The sequence below is a fragment of the Metarhizium robertsii genome (genome assembly GCF_000187425.2).
Source record: "Metarhizium robertsii ARSEF 23 chromosome Unknown MAA_Scf_3, whole genome shotgun sequence".
In the NCBI taxonomy this organism is placed as follows: Eukaryota; Fungi; Ascomycota; class Sordariomycetes; order Hypocreales; family Clavicipitaceae; genus Metarhizium; species Metarhizium robertsii.
The window spans coordinates 4,863,456-4,881,430 of record NW_011942171.1 but is presented as its reverse complement, the minus strand read 5'-3'; the positions used below and the strand labels follow the sequence as shown (position 1 = coordinate 4,881,430).

Below are 17,975 nucleotides of genomic sequence, written 5' to 3'. Positions count from 1 at the left end.
AGGAAGCACCTGCAGTGGGTACCGCTAATTTCGAAGCTTTTTTATGTCCCTGGGTGCCAGGCTTAATATACTGATTGGCAGGTGGAGATGCGCGTCAGACAGCCTCATGTTGATGCAGGTGTCGCTGGACTCGGAAGTCCCATTCAATCTGCCACCGTCAGTGTTTCAATGTCGGCACATATCAGGCGACCAGCTTGCTTGCTTGCTTGCCTCTGTCGTCGTCGTCGCTTGCTGCTCGGTAAATGTGTAGTTGTCTAAAAGGAAAACATTGAACACTAGGTTATAATCTCCCTTAACCAACACAGAACCTTGTCGACTAAAAGCAGTGTTGCGGCTTGGGCATTAGTGAAGGTTAGGAGGAGGGAGGAAACAAAAGAAGAAAAGTGTCATGAAGGGAAATCCACTTAATGTCTGGTGAAAAGCAGGAATCGAATAGAATATTTGTCAACTTTAAATCACCCCCCTTTTGTCTATGCATAAAAGTGACTTGTCTAACCCAATCATACGCTACCTTCATATATCTCTCAGTCATCCTGCAGACAGTGCACCTAGTCCGATATTTTTATGCCAGGGTCTTGGCTTCACCATCCTTGAGCTTGCCAGCATCAACAAGCCTCTTGACCTCGTCGTTCCAAACAGCCTTGATCTTATCGGCCACAGTCAGACCATTAAGCTTGCCGGCCAAAGCAGCAATCTCGTCTGGATCAATCTTTCCCTGGACGAGCTCGACATCTCCCAAGACAGCATCGATCTGGGCAGCCGACACGTCGCCAGTGGCAAAGTAGTTGGCATCTTTGATGGAACCCTTGAGCACACGCTTGTTCTTCTTGACGGCGTTCTTGGCAGCTTCCTTGGCCTTCTTTGCAGACTCGCGGTCGGCTTTGGCAGCAGCCTCGGCCTCAGCTTGGGCCTTCTCCTCCGCCTCTTTCTTGGCCTTGGCGTCCTCGGTGGCCTTTTTCTCGGCAGCCTCTTTTTCCAGACGCTTCTTGTTCTTGGCAGCATTGGCCTCCTGTCTAAAGCGCTTGATACGCTCGTCACCAGCAGACGCTTCATCCAGTAGCTTGCGGAGGCGGGCGTTGTCTTCGGCCTTCTTCTTCTTACGAGCGTTGGCGTTCTTTCGCTCAACGTGGCGCTTCTGGTCACGATTCTCGTTGTCATCGGGGACATCTTCATCAAGGTACTCGAAGCTGCGCCACGAGTCAAAGTTGTACCAGAAGTTGTAAAAGTCTTCAACATGCTCCTTGGTAGATTCGGCGTTGCCAAACGTAGGTACGGGGTGAGTCTTGGAGAATCGGCCCTCAGACTTGAAGACCTTGCTCCAGAGCTTGTAGAAATCACCCTTTTGGAGCTGCTTCTTGGTTGGTGGTTCAACATCGGCTTCCTCGTCAACAGAGTCATACTGGCGGCGCTTGACGGGGTCAAGGAGAACCTCTGTGGCTTTTTGGATGCACTTGAAGAATTGGTCGTCTTCAGTACGGCCCTGGGCGGCCTTCTTGTCGGGGTGGTGCTTCAGAACCTTCTTGCGGTGGGCCTTCTTGATCTGGTCCTCCGTAGCCTTCCAGCGGTACTTGGAGAGGCCCAAAATCTTGTAGTGATCCTGGGTCTGTTGGATCGACAGGTTAGCCTCGCAATTCGTACTTGACTTGGTCCATAGGGAATATCCATACCTTCCAGTCCTTGGCCTCACGCTGCAGCATCATGGGATCCTCAGCCTCGCTCTCATCGCTCTCATCCCCATCCTCGACCTTCTTGGCGCTCTCCTGAGCCTGGATGCGATCGTCTTCGGAGAAAGTGCGCTTGTGGCGAGCTCGGCGGGCGTGGGCCAGGAAATGAGGGCCAACAGGTTCAATGCTGCGCTGCACGGCGCCAGACAGTTGCCCAATGGCCTTGAAGTCCTTCTCAGCATTCCATCCTTCGGGAAGAATGGGTAGAGGCAGATCATTGACCTGCATAACGGTAGTCATTGTGATGCTGCACCTGGGTGGTTGGCAATGGATAAAAAGATAAAGGCCGAGGGCTCGCACTTTTTTTTTCTCTGGACCAGATTTGTCCACAGTTGTTGGTGGGGTCAGTCGCGCTCCAAATCTGCCGGGTGCTGTAAGCACCGGAAAACGGCCGAACCTGGCTCCGCTAGCCTCTACAGCTTATTGTTGCATCGCCTATTTGCCTGCATGTGCTTCGTCTTGGAAGAAGGCATTGCAAAGTTACATGATAGGGCGCCATACCTTCGCAACGTCGAACCATGGCTCTGGCGGCATACAGAAATTTGATGCGCGCAGCACGCATTGCTTTTCAAGGTATGCTAACTACATGTTCTATTTCCAATTCATGCTAACAGAGAGGCTTAAAGGCGACGCCCCAATCCTGGCTGCCGCTCAACAACAAATTCGCCACGAATTCCGACAAAAGTCCTCTCTCAACTCGTCCGATGCGTCTACTCAAGAGGCTATTCAGCATGCGCAAGAAGTGGCCAACTTTCTGAAGGCCAATGTGGTCCAGGGAAAGCGGATGGAGAGTGGGGAGAATATGTACCGTAGGTTGCGTAATATGTGAGGAGATCAAGAGAATCTGCATGAGCTGACCGCGTGCTTAGAGCTTCGAATCCATGAACACACCGAGAGAGGCGACAATGAAAGCGTAAAGACTGCAGGAAGCGGCGCAGTTGGTGGCGGGTGCTGCGGTGGCAACGGGAGATAAACATACGTGAAAGGAACAGAAGGAAACACTTGCATGTACAATAGTGTATATTTACTACCTGGTTACGACGGGACGCCTGTCATGATACCCTCCCATCCACAATGCATATAATTATGACAACCAGCCAATCTCAAGTATTTGATCCCTACGGCATCCCCTCTGTACTGCTCCAGATTGTCCAAATTCCAAACGCCAAACACCACATATGCTGGATTACTGTGCTGGAGCAACTTAGTCCCCAGAAAGACTTGCGTAGTTGGGGGTATCATCAGCACCCGGGGGAGCAGCGACAGAAGAACTGGGAGGAAGCAGTGCTTGGCTAGCCCCGTGGGAGCCGGCCTCGATACCGCCGCGATGTTGGGGCTTTCTGGGGATCCCAACCCGGGCGTCGCGGAGCATTTGTCCTCTCTCCTCCTTGTTCATTGTGCCGATTGCCTTTGGTTGACCCCATCGAACTCGCAATGGGCAACCTGCAATAACAGCCCGGCCCTGGCAAGCGGCGGCGGCCTTTTCGGCCGCTGCTCTAGTTTCGTAGTTGATAAAAGCGCAATGGGACATATGCGAGCATACCAAGCTCTTGATCTTTCCATGTACCTTGAAGTACTCTCGTAGCTTGAACTCGGGCAAGTCGTCCTCCACACCGGTAATAAATAGGGACATGATATTCGTATCATCGGGTGGAAGCCAGTCCTTCTCGCTTGGAGGTAGTTGCGCAGCGCTAGGGAACGCTTGTCGTCCTTTCCCGCCTCGTGGTCTGGCACCTGCCGCAGCTGCAGCCCTACTATCTCGAGTTCGGACAGGACCTGGCCCGCCTTGTCCAGCACCAGTAGCAACGCTGCCACCGGAACTGCTCCCTACAAGTTCTGATTCATCGACAGCTCGACCTTTTCTGAAATAGGGCTTGCTGTTCGCCAATCGACGAAGCAGCTCTCGTGCCTTTTCATCCGTTTTCTCGTACTCTTCAATACCTGCTTTGCCGTCTTCGATGAGCTTTTCATTGTTCTGGGCAAAGTATTCCCTGTTAATGTCGGATTGTGGACCGGGTGCAACCATTTTGAGCGCAGCATCTCGAACAGCGATGGGGAGGCCGAAGGAAAGATCGAGCATACAGCTCTGGCAGCAGTTCTTGAGTCGGGCGCAAGTCAGGCAGATGTTGGTCTTTTTTCGTCGGTTTTGAGCTCGGTCGGCCCCGTTCCAACTGAATACAGTAAACGGTCTTGTGCACTGTAACCGATTAGTATGACGGCTGTCGCAATAAGAGCATGTGGGGGTGTTTGATACGTACCAATTTGCATTCAGCACCATAGTCTTCCTTCAGCATCTTGACATAGGGATTTTCAGGTAAGCAGTTTTCGCACACCGAGGGGAAGTCTGTGCTCTCCCATCCTGATCTATTCAGGTCCTGCTTGATTTGGGGCGGCATGGTGATGTAATATCTTAAGGGGCACCAGATGATGCGCAAGGCAGACTTGACGGTGACAAGCTCTGCATTTAAGATCAGAAATCTACCTGTTGATCTGCTACCCGCCACTCAAACCGCGACAGCCAAATTCCTGCTGACCTAACGCTGTGGCGTAATTATCTTATCGATTCGAGGATTTTATCTGACTAAGCAAAATGCTCTGTGGCTTCGCGACTCAGCCACTACTGTGGAGTCGCCACGGAGTACTACTCCTCCGCACTCCCTGAAACGGTTCGCTTTCGTATTCGTAATTATTAGTCGAGACCGCCTTCTGTTTCTGGCAGAAAATGGCCAATGAAAGCAAGCGCCAGATCCCCGGTGCAGAATCGATTCCAGGCGAATGCGCAGCGGACCAAGATGGTCCAATGAGGGCGCCCCATTTAATCCAATCTTGCCAGGGGCCGCCAAAGGGGCGGCAGAAAGGGCAGGGAAAAAGAGGACCTTGAAATTAGATGAACACAGGCATGTGAGGGAAAGCAAAAGACGCCCATAAAACCTTCTCCAAGCACTCCCACGATCCCTCGTCTCCTTCCGTGCCCGTCGTTCTCCTACTCTCCTTTATAACGTCTTCTAGACGTCGTCTGTATCGTCACACAAAACTCATCACGAACCTTCAACATGGTTGCCAATTCTTCAAGTCTCGAGCGCGAAGACCACTCCCGCGATGCGGCCTTCAACAAGGCAATGCACGGCAAATCTGCCCAGGCTCGCGGCGGGATTGCAGCAATGTTTTCCAAGGGTGGCGAGGCCAAGAAGGCGGCTGTTGACGAGTACTTTAAACACTGGGACAACAAGCCTGCCGAGAACGAGACTGCCGAGGAACGCGCTGTACGTGTTGTCAAGAGTTGCCGACAGAAATAGTGAGACTCGATGGCTAACTCCTGCAAAGGCTAGAACTGCCGAGTACGCAACCTTGACGAGACAGTATGTTTTATCAGCACACCCTCGACAATCATATGATGCTCATTAACTGCTAGCTACTACAACCTCGCTACTGATCTGTACGAATACGGCTGGGGCCAGTCTTTCCATTTCTGTCGCTTCTCCCTCGGCGAGCCCTTCTACCAGGCCATTGCCCGTCACGAGCACTACCTCGCCCACAGCATTGGTATAAAGGAGGGAATGAAAGTCCTTGACGTTGGTTGTGGTGTTGGAGGCCCGGCCCGCGAGATTGCCAAGTTCACCGGCGCTCATATCACTGGTCTGAACAATAACGACTACCAGATTGACCGTGCTACCCACTACGCTCAAAAGGAGGGTCTGTCCAATCAGCTAGATTTCGTCAAGGGTGACTTTATGGTGAGTGGAACGATGGCGAATGCCCCATTTGTTGTTTTCCCGGGGGGGATCATTGAAGATGAGGAGCTAACTGGCTGGCAGCAAATGTCCTTTGAGGACAATACCTTTGACGCCGTCTATGCCATTGAGGCCACGGTCCACGCTCCCACCCTCGAGGGTATCTACAGCCAGATTTTCCGCGTCCTCAAACCCGGCGGTGTCTTTGGTGTTTACGAGTGGCTCATGACGGATGAGTACGACAACGACAACCTCCACCACCGCGAAATCCGCCTGGGAATCGAGCAGGGTGACGGCATCTCCAACATGTGCAAGGTATCTGACGCCTTGGAGGCCATGAAGGCGGCCGGTTTCGAGCTCCTACGTGCTGAGGATCTGGCCGACCGCCCTGACCCTCTCCCCTGGTACTGGCCCCTGTCCGGTGAGCTGCGTTACATCCAGACGATTGGAGACATCTTTACTATTGTCCGCATGACGACGTGGGGCCGCACCATTGCCCACAACTTGGCTGGTCTCTTGGAGACTCTGCGTCTGGCTCCCGCGGGCACAAAGAAGACTGCTGACAGTCTGGCTCTTGCTGCTGACTGCCTGGTCGCTGGTGGCCGTGAGAAGCTGTTCACACCCATGTACCTCATGGTTGGACGCAAGCCTTCCGAGTAAATGCGGACGGAATAATACAAGAATTTCAAACGTTTTGAGTGGGCAAGAGGGGGGCGAGTCAAAAACGCTGCACACTATGGGTGTGACGGAGTATACAAGACAGAAGAATTATCATGGGCGAGACGAGACAAGGTATTGCCATCACCTGCCAAAAAGCAGATGGGCGTCATGAGGGTTTTCCAATATCAATATGTAATATATCATGCGATACACTCGCATCGGCATCATCTACTTAATTAAGACGTTTTGGTTGTTTACTTTTTATGCTGATTCTTTTAGGTCTTGGCTGCAAGGGAATACGTAAAATGTAGCGGCACGTGCATTGTAAAGTCTGGTTTTTCCCACAAAGCATTGACGCCACAGCGAGTATCTTGGCTGGTGCGCCAGGTAACATGGGTCCTGTGCCTTTTGCTACCCTGGATGCGTGAGTAGCAAAAGAGATGACACCTGACGTATGGCTACTTCTGCGAAACTACAACGGCCCAGCCCGTTACAACTAAAGCCAGAACTTTAGGAACCGATTTTTATCAAGCTAGCAGTCTATTTACGGGTAAATATCCTCTACGCTAACATCTTTTGAGGCCGAAAACCCGAAAAAAGCGGTACATCTCGCTCCCTATACCTCGTTGGCTGTCTCTAATCTGTCGGCAGTAAGATATAAGATAGGTGACTATAACCCTAGACCCAGAAGCTCGGCGGGTAGCTTAAGGCTTAGTACCCATCAAGGATCCATTTGATAAAATCGTCGGCGTATTCGGCATCTGTTTTGAGCACCAAAGGATAGGTACCCCTCCAACCGACATGCCCTCCAACCTGGTTCATGAAATCCATGAAATACTCCTCGATGGGCTTGGTCTGGTTGAGGCTCCAGGGCTCTTGGGACTTGTACTTCTCGCGGTCGTTGAACCACCCTGCGAGCTGTGGCTGCCCCGGGCTTGCTTTGAACTGATCGAAGGTCGAGTTGTAGTCTGTGTTATGAAACCATTGCTTTTCGGGCATTGACTTCTTGAAGCCTTCCAGATCGACGCCGGACCAAGATAGAACACCGTAGTCCTGAGGGGTCTTAAAGCCAGGGACCTGGGCTGCTGACTTGACTTGGGCCCAGGATATACCCCCCAAGGCCGAAAATTCAAATTCCTTGGTCCATCTGCGCCCCTGCAACAGAGTCCCATCAGAGTCAATCATGTGAGGTAAGGCTTGGATTTCGTATATCCAGCCACCCTCTTTGCTAGCCATATTTGCATATCCAAGTGCCGTCCCGAAGAGCCTAGTTGTAGATACATACGCGGTAACTCTTTTACCATTTACGAGGCCGTGGCCTCCTAAGTGGTGCCTATAAAGACCAAATCCATTATTCTCATTGGTTGGCTTAATTTCAGAGCTTGGCAAGAAACCGCCAATAGCTTTGATCTCCTCGGGTGATCTCTTGTCACCACGATACACAATCTGGGGTGGCGGTAGTATCTTAGGCGGACGGTTTTCCCGTCTTGCGCCAAGTGCGCGCTCGTCTAGACGCCCAAGATCGTTTATATCAAGAGCACCTAACAGCTCAGATGGGCCTCGGAGTTCGCCCCTAACGTCTGGCGGCAAGGATCCAATAGGTTGAGCATAAACTTGAGAGTACAAGCCTACTGCAAGGGCAAGTAAACTGAAAAGCCGGCCGTGTCGTGCCATGGTAATAGATGTATAGTTTAATTTGTTGGAGGAAGACAAGAGGAAAATAAGTGTCTTGAACTATAGTAGATCTTAATAGCAGTACTGCTAAATCTAATAATATATAAACAGGAATAAGCTAAATATACGTTTATTTAAATATTGCTAGTATACAGGGTATATACCATAATAACTAGTATATTTAGGCAATATTAATTATATTACTAATCTTTATAATATATTTAAGTAGTATTAATTACGTGATTAATCTCCATAATATATTTAAGTAGTATTGATTACGTGATTAATTTCCATAATATATTTAAGTAGTATTAATTACGTAACTAATTCCTATAATATATTTAACTAGTATTAGCTGCTAATAAGGGATTTATAAGGTACTACTACCCCTGCAACTAGGATACCAGCTTGTCAAGTAATATGAAAGATCTTTTGATATTGTTTTGTTTATATATATTTTCCTATATATAGCGTGATATTATATAATATTTATTAAATAGTTATAATAGTTTAGCTTTTCTAATATACATCACTTTCTTATTTGATCGGCTATGTGATAAAGTATATAATTATAAGACAAACAAGAATAAAGTATTGAAGTTATAAAAAGAAGAGAATACCTTATATTAAATAGATAATAACTTATATTTATTCGTTATTATTTTACCCAGGTTAATAGCATAAAACTTCGCATTAATAGGAAGCTATATATTCTAACTACCAAGTCAATTCTCTATAATAGTCTGACTCGAGGTAACACGTGAAGGCTGCTCGGCCACAAATTGCTCCACTATAACCTCAATATCTTAGTCAGTAGATTCCGTGACAGCAGGTCTGGTACTCCGTAATTCTCTTTCCACTGCATGTCCACTTACCTTGAAGTAGCGGAAGAGCCAATGCCAGGCCCCTGTTCGGGGGCCATTACCGGCCACGGGGCAGGGATAAAATTGCCAAGGCTATGCTTATAAATGAATATTTGCGCACTATCAACCTGTCGGCTTTTGAGGCACCAGTCTTGCTTATATTACACGGAAGGCCCGCCAAGCCCGACGCGTCATGGAAAAGAAGAGCGATTTCAAGAGATAATGCCCCTTCGTCATGTCCCCTTTCCCAGGATTCTCATGCTTCTTGTGTCCTACTTCTAGCAGAAGCGAACTGTGTAGAATAACAAACTTCAGACCGGGGCTGCCGCTGAAGGCATTGGCAAGTTCGCCTGTGAAGTATAATGGAGTATAATAATTTGCAACCAGCACCTGCATGTTAAAGACAAATTGAAGAGGGCCATCCAAGGTGTGTGACCAAGTTCACGCTCTCTTTGCAATTGTTACCAGGGCTCGTCCCTCTGCCTCGACAGGCCAAAGGCATCAATAAGCAAAGAAATATTATTTATTTCCTCTCCTCTCTGTGCCCAGTCCTTCTCAAGAACGGCATAGCAGGCTCATGCTCAGAATGATCGCTCAAACCTGTTTGGCTGTCGTGGTAATTGGCTTTGTGGCCCTCGCTGAGGATGTTCTTCACAGCAACCGCCTTATAAAATGTGGTTTACTTCCAGACAGTAATTACAATCTTTGTATAGCCTCTATTTTACCACCCATTTCTCGCTTGGTTCAAGTATTCATGACCTGGCCATTTGCGTCAAAAACCAACTAACTCTCTGTTACTAGCTTTCTTCCACGTCTACAATATCTATGCCCACTTGGATCAGTACAACAAGGCAGGCCTTAACTGCAAAGACCCAGCTAAGAGCTGCTTTAAAGGATACACACGTATCAAGACCAAGATTAATAAGCTGCGCGCGTAATAACCTAATAACTTATAGCTTAATACGGGCGATAAGTTTTAGGGTACCCTCTTTTACATAAACCCTAACTTTTATAACCTTGAATTTAATATTATAATAATTAGTAATTACAAACTCGTCTTTTTAATTTCGTATAAAGATCCTGGCCACGCTAATTTCGGTTAGGCTGGACACCGCTATGCTAAGCTACAAGATTAAGACATTTCACGCTTTATAATAGTTTTAAAAAAAGGAGGATACAACTATAGTATAGCCTTACTAAATTCTTCTCTACTATTGCTTATATAAATCTGACCTTACTGCTTGTCCTCTGCTCTTCCCGATCCCGTCCCGACCTTATGGAAAATCGATGCCAAACTCTTTTCTAAAGTCAACTCCAAAAGTATTTATCCGCCCAAGCCGATCCTTTGGAAGTTTCTTAATATCCTCTTTCTTAAAGCCTTTGCTTAATAAGTCCTTGCCTTTCATGCCTGCAAGGAAACGTTTCTCCCACTCGGTAAACTGGATTGCCGCAGGCTTGCCGAAGATCTCGCATGCCGAACTGAGCTCATCGAAGTTGAAGCCCGCGCACTTCCCTAGGCTGTTGATATCTTCAGAAGTGGCCTTTGGCAACTTCGGTAGGTCGTTGCAAAGAAGGTCATGTTTCTCGTTTGCCAAGCCCCAAATATGCACCCTAACATTATAGGGTTCGCAGCAGCCCCCTTCCGCGTCAAAGACAACCCCTTCCGCGGAGCAGTTGACTGGTCTACTAGAGCCTTGACCCGATACTTGTACGAGTAGTACCCCGAGAGCTAGACACAATTGGAAGTACATGTTGAGCTTATAATATCGCGAAGACGTGGTAGGGACGTTTAAATAAGAAGTAAGTAAGAGTAATAAAGCTCTTGGCTCTTAATCTAGGTAGATTGCCTCAAAAAAAGGATAAGTAAGTAGATAATAAGAATACAGGTAAAAGATTTTAATTTCAGATAGTAGGAAAGGGGTAGTATTTATATAGGAAACTCGCGAACTTACAGCGTGTTAGAATACGTTACGAAACTAATTTCCCCTGACAAATAGAATTGGTAATTATGTGGAATATCGTGGGTCTATTTTATTAAAATCAGCCAAAAAGGCTTAGGGACTTCTAGAGACCTCCTGAGTAAGGTACTCTACTGACGCATAAAGGGGTAGCCTTCCTTACTCAGGAAGTCTTTATGCGTTCATGCTATATAGGCCAGGGATCCCTTCTCTTCCCTCCCTATTAGTGTTGCCCCAGTCCAACGACAACAGCGTTTGGACCATTTTCTCGGCAGCCCCTTACTCAATTTTCTCTTATAGACTCCAGTGCTCAGACACGCTTGTAACTTCTTATTGTTAGAGGTGGTATATCGCCCAGCTAAATCATGCCGACCCCTGACTTAGTGGCAAATAAATATTATCGGGACACCCACGCGGCTAAGCTACCACGTTACTGACAGGTTCCTTTACTTTAGGTAGTAGTTATTAATCCACCACGTTCTGCTATCAATTACGGCAGCCTATAGGGGTCACTGTTGTAAAACCTGCTCAGGTGTTCTCTGTCGAAACGGGGCTTGTTTCCACTTGACAGCCAATCGTTCCGACCGACTCAACCTCCCCAGATGTACCCGCGAGAAACGGGCATATTGTCTAGTTCTCCTGGGCATCAGATAAAACGCGGCTCGACGCAGGTCTCATAAAAAAAACCTGATTTAATATCCTTCCAAAACGTGGGGCCCATTTGCTATGCTTGAGTGTCGAGCCGTTTCCAACTATTATTCAAGACTACCGCTATTTCAGTTGACCTCGTCGTGTTAAAAAAGATAATGCAGCTAGGTTAGAGATAATACAGCTGGGTTAAAGATGATGCGAATAGATTAAAAATAATGCGGCTAGGTTAAAGATGATGCAGCTAGATTAAAATAATGCAGCTAGGTTAGAGATAATACAGCTAGGTTAAAGATAATGCAGCTAGGTTAAAGATAATGCAGCTAGGTTAAAGATAATGCAGCTAGGTTAAAGATAATGCGAATAGATTAAAAATCATGCGGTTAGGTTAAAGATAATGCAGCTAGGTTAAAGATAATGCGAATAGATTAAAAATCATGCGGTTAGGTTAAAGATAATGCAGCTAGGTTAAAGATAATGCGAATAGATTAAAAATCATGCGGTTAGGTTAAAGATAATGCAGCTAGGTTAAAGATAATGCGAATAGATTAAAAATCATGCGGTTAGGTTAAAGATAATGCAGCTAGGTTAAAGATAATGCGAATAGATTAAAAATCATGCGGTTAGGTTAAAGATAATGCAGCTAGGTTAAAGATAATGCGAATAGATTAAAAATCATGCGGTTAGGTTAAAGATAATGCAGCTAGGTTAAAGATAATGCGAATAGATTAAAAATCATGCGGTTAGGTTAAAGATAATGCAGCTAGGTTAAAGATAATGCGAATAGATTAAAAATCATGCGGTTAGGTTAAAGATAATGCAGCTAGGTTAAAGATAATGCGAATAGATTAAAAATCATGCGGTTAGGTTAAAGATAATGCAGCTAGGTTAAAGATAATGCGAATAGATTAAAAATCATGCGGTTAGGTTAAAGATAATGCAGCTAGGTTAAAGATAATGCAGCTAGATTAAAGATAATGCGGATAAATTAAAAATAATGCAGCTAGATTATCTAAGCAGAGCACAATCGGGTTGTCCGACGCGTCGGGGATCTTGACGACAGCGCGGAGGCCTTCGAGCGCGCCAAGTACTTCGGCATCAAACAATTTAGCTGGGCTAAGGCGCCCAGAACTTTCGCAGATAGTCACATTATTTTGGTGGACTACATATCCGCTAAGAAAGTAATAATACAGGGGAAGCTGCCCCCCCGGGTACATATGTACCTTAAGTGGCTGACCTTTAACCCCGGGGATAAATACATGATTTTGTATTAACTAGCATATATATATAACTTGTACCTACTGTATAGGCAAATACTCAGCAAGTGGTTTAAATAGATAATATATAGCTAAGATTCAAGACAAAGTCACTATAGCAGCCGAAGGATTGTAAGCCGTACTTGGGCTTATTAGAAGGTCTTTCCACAAGCAGCTAATTAACCCGTAGGTTCTATCTCGCCAAATTTCACCTCGACTCCCTGGTTCTCAAGACAACGCGCAAGAAGATTCTTAAGACTTTAAGAACGCTCCCTGCAGGGCCACACACCTACAATAAAGCCTATAAAAAGCCGATCAGGCTAGTTGGATCTCAGGATCCTGAATCTCGTTGTGTTGCAAAGCGTGTTCTCCAGTAGCTTGTATGTGCAGAGAGATCACTCAGGACTCTTAAGCTTTGGCACGCTCTCGCCGTACAACCTGGTGCGGCAAACCTAGATAAGGATGATCTCGAAACTACTGGCGTCATGGTTGATGCGTGCAAGGGACCTTGACGAGGGACTTTGCGTGTTGAGAAGACCAAACGGCATATGTCCGTCTTGACAGCCGTAGTAATAGAAGTATACTGCCGTGGACGTCAGGATTCTACAATAAGGTTAATAGCTTTAATTTATACACGGCGAGAGATGGACGACCCGTGATTTTGTAGTTCACCTTTTCTTCATTAGGCTAGAATTGAGTCGGCCTTGAACTAGTAAGATATTCCCATGCAAATAGAGATTTTTATCCGTGTAAATCGTAATACTCTTCCATATATACCCCACGTTGGAAAGCTCTATCGTGAGGTTCGTCTCACGATCCGCGATGGTCATGAACTGGCTATCAAACTCAGAAGCCGTTTCACCTCGGCTGCTGCGATTCACAACGCCGCAGCTCTAAGAACTCCTGGGCCACGGCCCGGTTGCCAAGCCAGACATGCGAGTCGCTCAAAAGTTGGCAAATTCTTGTCTTTACATGCAAGAACACGCTGGAGCGCTGCCTAGTCACATGGCAGATCTTGGATTGATTCGAGTGTCGATGGCCCTGGAGGAGTTTAGCGACAATTTGCCGATTTAGAGGTCTAGTTATTAAGAGTGAAATAGTGCCGCTTCGCTCGAGGCTTATTATGCAAACAGCCTATATTAATTTAAATACTATTTACATAAACTGGAGGTGCAGCTCCTGAATTCCCAGGGCAATTTGCCGGGGGTCCTGGAGGTACCAGCCGCCTCAAGGGGGGCCAGGTTTACCTCAACTCCTGCGAGAAGCTGAGCTCAATATTATCGACCGCAACCAATGGCAGCAGGCGTACCAGAAGATACAGCAAATTACACAAAATATGATTTGCGCAGGTGTAAACGGAGGGGGCAAGGATTCTTGCTCCGGAAATAGTGGCGTTCACCGTGTTGATGAAAAAAAGAGGTTAGTTGGTATAGTTTCGTTTGGTTGTTTCTTGTGGGGGAAAGGATGATTCTCGGCGTTTATACCAAAGTCAGCAGCTATCTGGAGTTTATTACGAATGCAGGTGGCGTCGGCGGCGGCAACCAGCCTTCAAACGACTTTGACGGCTCTGACAACTTTATTCCGGGAGCCTGGCCACCTGCTTAGCTATCTCCTCGGTCATCTTAGGTTTCCTTGATCGAGTAGCTAGATGTACCACCATATATTTTTATAAATACTCTGTTGAGCAGACTTTCAAGACCACGCATTAATGACGAGTACTATTTCTTTATCCATGGTCAGATTGTGCTGACGTAGCTCGGCACAAGACGTGCTAGGCTAGTATGTGGTAGTATTTCTGCACACAGAATGAGGGAATCAGGGTGAATGAAATATAGTTTTGGGTTGAATCGCCCCGTTGCGGGACGCATCAACGGGGACGTACGGAGGAAACATTTGGCCATGGCTTTGATTGCAGAGGAGGGTTATATGTGTCTCTATTAATAGATCAAGTTTCGCCCTTTCCAGTATTCTGGGGCATCTTCAATGATGATTGATTGATGTGTATGACAGGCCTCTTTTCGCCTAGGCCTCTGGCAGATCGTTTCGCCGTGCTTGATTTGATCGACTTGAGTTGTGGTGTGGGTGCGGAGACTTGCATGGTGGCCATCACGCACAGCCTGTTTTGTGGTTTGTATGTTGCTTTCGAGTTAACTGATCAAGAACGAGACAAAGTCAAAGGATCAACTTGACGAGATTGGAGGGAACTTGTACGTGGCTGGGATGGCCGCTTTGGGGCGACGCAAAAGCAGTGAAGATGTTCCATCAGGTCAACATTGAATGCAAAGTACAAATTGACCCCAGCAACATGGCGTAGCTATATGTACAGACAAGATGATTCGACAAGCTCCGTGCACCGGTCATCCGGACCGGCACCCCGGCATCCCGGCACCCCGGAACCCGGCCACGCCCGCGAACAAAGCCTTCCCTTCCGGCATCAAGCAGCTCCGTGAGCCAGAAACTGCTGCTGATATCGCCGTTCCTGGCTGTACTGAGCGTCACGAAAGCAATCACGGACATCACAACATCTGGGAATAATAATTGAATCGACGCGTGCCATCGGCCGAGCTTAAATTCACACGGATAAATCCAGACAATGAGGCAAGAAGCCTTGAATCCTTAATCCAAAAGCTGCAGACCTGCCCCGCTCCTAGTGTTTCTTTGCATATTATTAGCATTCGGCCAGCAAGACTCTTTCGGGTGGCAGAAACTTACACAGGTGCCCCAGTTAGGGGTATGTAGGACGCAGTGCCGCCAGCAGCATCGGCGTATGACACCTATGTTTGAATGGCAGAGCTCTCCTGGCACAAGACAACCATTATTGTCATCTTTATCCCATGGATCCCATTTAGTGTATGGGACCGCCGCCGACGCCACTAGCTGGATTAGACAAGACAACAGGGTAATTGAAATCTTCATAGTTCAGAGTGGCCCGAGGCGAGATGTGCGATGGATCAAAGGGCGAAGTAAAGAGATACGAGAGCCCAGAGGCAACGGACAAATGTGCGGCGAAGAATGAAGATGCTGCAAAAGAAGAAGCTGTGTGGGCCGTGACGTCGGGCGACTCCCAAGAATATATACTTAATGCGAGAGAGAAAGGCGTGTACATTGAGAATTTGTGGCCTCGCACCTTTTGTTCAAAGTTTATTATATATCAATTGCAGCTGGAAGTTCTTAGCCTCTAGAGACTTTTGCACATCCTGGTTGGATTTTTGCTAGTAGAACAGGTTAAAGTTTTGGCTAAAGCAAATCTAGAAAGTAGAGACGAAAGAAAGTTTGTGTTGGGAGTAGGGCAAGGGCAAGAGCACCAGACGTTTAGGCCCGAATTAAAGTTGCTTAGAGAGCACTGATGACATTGGCTCAAGAAGGCACTGGGGGCCAAGACTTTCGCCATGATTGCTCTAACAAATCCTCAAAGAGGGAAGTTGGCACATGCCAACCTCGGACTCTTACCAAATTAGGCGAGCAGCTTATCGACGAGTCAAGATGCCGTCATGACTCACTGAGTGTAGAGCTTGGCAGTTAACCTGGTAAAAAAACATGACAAGCAATATATATCGGGCCATCGCGCAGACTCCCACTTAGTTCTACAGTGATGGCTTTGGTCAAATTATCCACAATGTAGTCTGACATGCTTTGTTTTTGTGTAAATTCATGCTGATTATTGCAGCTGCTACGGTGACATATTCGTAGGCGTCTAAAATGTTTGCCCTATGGCTTAGTTGGCATTTGACCCAACACAATGGGAGCCAGCCAACTCTCAAAAGACTGACTGACTACGTGCGGGTCTGGTCATTGCGGCTAGCAGCATCTAGTCTGGTAAATTGAACCAGACTAGACCTAACTTGACACTTGGGTAAAAATTGACTCGGGCCGTCTCCAACTATTCTCTGCTACGTCTCACCTTGAAGATCTATATTAGATCTATTACTATACCCAAGTTGGAAAGGCAATTGTCATGTCAAGATGAAAATATGTAAGACGGCTTGAGACATTAATCGGCTGAGAGAAGTGGGCTTGGAGAATTCATGAAGACGACAGAAAATATCGACATGGAAATGGTAGGTACTTGCTCTTTCTTCCAAACACTGAAACGTCCCTGCGTCCTGTTCTTGGCTTTCGCTGACCAGACTCATGCATTCAAGTCTAAAAATACACTGAGCTAAGAATAAGAATGACATCAGCACAAGTTTTTGGGCCACGTTCGTCTTGAGTAGGGAAGATGGGATGCCAGCTAGGAGCTCGGCACTTTTGCATCTCGCATAGTTCAGATCACCACTAAAGAAGCTTATGTGAAATCTAACCCCTGTTACCCGGCCACCAGTAACCTGACCAGGAGCTTATCGGGATATGGGCAGGAAGCTCTCTGCTAACAATACGTACGTGCGTAGCTAATGGAAGGTGCCTCGGCATTCATGTTAGAACTTTCTTCACCACACACGAATGCGATGTACACTATCCTGTTCCCAGTACCTCGATGGTGTCAGGTGATGCAGTACATGATGAGCGCAAGCATCGCCACCAAAGCCCGCTATATGTCAACCATCAACAATTCGATTCCATGGCCCCGGTAGCTGCTATCGGTTTCGGCATCTGTTCGACCGACCCGTTTCCCGCCTTATCCTGGCATAGTTGTCAATAGTTGCGCTGTTTCATGTGTTCAGAACCAAGTTACTTTAATGGGGCTAGGATCGGGCCGGACGCAACATCCCAAGTTATGCTGATACTTTGACTTTCATGCCATGAACTGCTGAACACGACCAGGCTCATTCAGATGTATATTCCTCCACGGGGTCTGACAACACTGCCTAAGCTTTGCGTTTTTGGAAATATGAGTACTGCAATTATTGCGGAAACCTAACGCGAATAGTGTGTCGATCGGCGTAAACTGGATGTAAGCTCTCAGGGACTGGGACGTCGTGAACGGCGTGGTACCGATCACCTGAACGGATGGACTGATTGTGCCTTTTTGAGCTCGGAATCACCCCGACGCTGATTTATGTTACACGTTAGGAAGTCTAGGTAGCTTGTGCTTTGAGTCATCCAAGTAGGTGACAGAACGAGTCAAATAGCACAGTTGAATCTGCATTTAATAATATCATGTTAACTTACAACACTGACAAGACGAAGAATATTGTGCACATGTTCAAGCATAATTAGCAGGACTGGGGGAACAGCGCGTCCCAGACTACCAGACACTTTATAACAGTCTTGTAGCATATTTTTTTTGCAACTGGTTTATTCGAATGACACAAATATTCAGATAGCCCTGCCACAGAAACGAGTGGGAAAACCCTCGCAACCTTCTGCTTCTGTTGGTCGTTCTCCTACATTGCAACCTGACCTGATTCTCTGCCCTCTACCCCATCCAGCGTGTCAACCATTTGGTCTTCTGTGCTAAGTACATGCTACTTATCGACGGGTTTTTTAGAAGAATCTTTAGCAAAAATGTAACAAACGTTAG

General features: G+C 47.0%; 5 protein-coding genes across 5 annotated transcripts; 2 read left to right on the top strand and 3 right to left on the bottom strand.

Moving 5' to 3' along the window:
* Positions 1 to 562: 562 nt before the first annotated feature.
* MAA_10090 (Heat shock protein DnaJ) lies at positions 563 to 1,964 on the bottom strand (the record flags this gene model as incomplete). The annotated part of the gene is made up of 2 exons (XM_007828088.1): positions 563 to 1,603; positions 1,668 to 1,964. 2 exons carry the CDS (start codon positions 1,962 to 1,964, stop codon positions 563 to 565), a joined length of 1,338 nt encoding a protein of 445 aa, XP_007826279.1.
* Positions 1,965 to 2,242: 278 nt separating this feature from the next.
* On the top strand, positions 2,243 to 2,697 carry MAA_10089 (Complex 1 LYR protein; the record flags this gene model as incomplete). Its single annotated transcript, XM_007828087.1, has 3 exons — positions 2,243 to 2,297; positions 2,339 to 2,533; positions 2,594 to 2,697. 3 exons carry the CDS (start codon positions 2,243 to 2,245, stop codon positions 2,695 to 2,697), a joined length of 354 nt encoding a protein of 117 aa, XP_007826278.1.
* A 231-nt stretch (positions 2,698 to 2,928) lies between these two features.
* On the bottom strand, positions 2,929 to 4,120 carry MAA_10088 (RNA recognition motif domain protein; the record flags this gene model as incomplete). Its single annotated transcript, XM_007828086.1, has 2 exons — positions 2,929 to 3,921; positions 3,983 to 4,120. The coding sequence occupies 2 exons, from the start codon at positions 4,118 to 4,120 to the stop codon at positions 2,929 to 2,931; spliced, it is 1,131 nt and encodes a 376-aa protein (XP_007826277.1).
* Positions 4,121 to 4,777: 657 nt separating this feature from the next.
* MAA_10087 (delta(24)-sterol C-methyltransferase) lies at positions 4,778 to 6,115 on the top strand (the record flags this gene model as incomplete). The annotated part of the gene is made up of 4 exons (XM_007828085.1): positions 4,778 to 4,987; positions 5,049 to 5,083; positions 5,137 to 5,458; positions 5,540 to 6,115. The coding sequence occupies 4 exons, from the start codon at positions 4,778 to 4,780 to the stop codon at positions 6,113 to 6,115; spliced, it is 1,143 nt and encodes a 380-aa protein (XP_007826276.1).
* A 711-nt stretch (positions 6,116 to 6,826) lies between these two features.
* MAA_10086 (Heat-labile enterotoxin, A chain) lies at positions 6,827 to 7,789 on the bottom strand (the record flags this gene model as incomplete). Its single annotated transcript, XM_007828084.1, has 1 exon — positions 6,827 to 7,789. One exon carries the CDS (start codon positions 7,787 to 7,789, stop codon positions 6,827 to 6,829), a length of 963 nt encoding a protein of 320 aa, XP_007826275.1.
* Between the last annotated feature and the right edge of the window lie 10,186 nt (positions 7,790 to 17,975).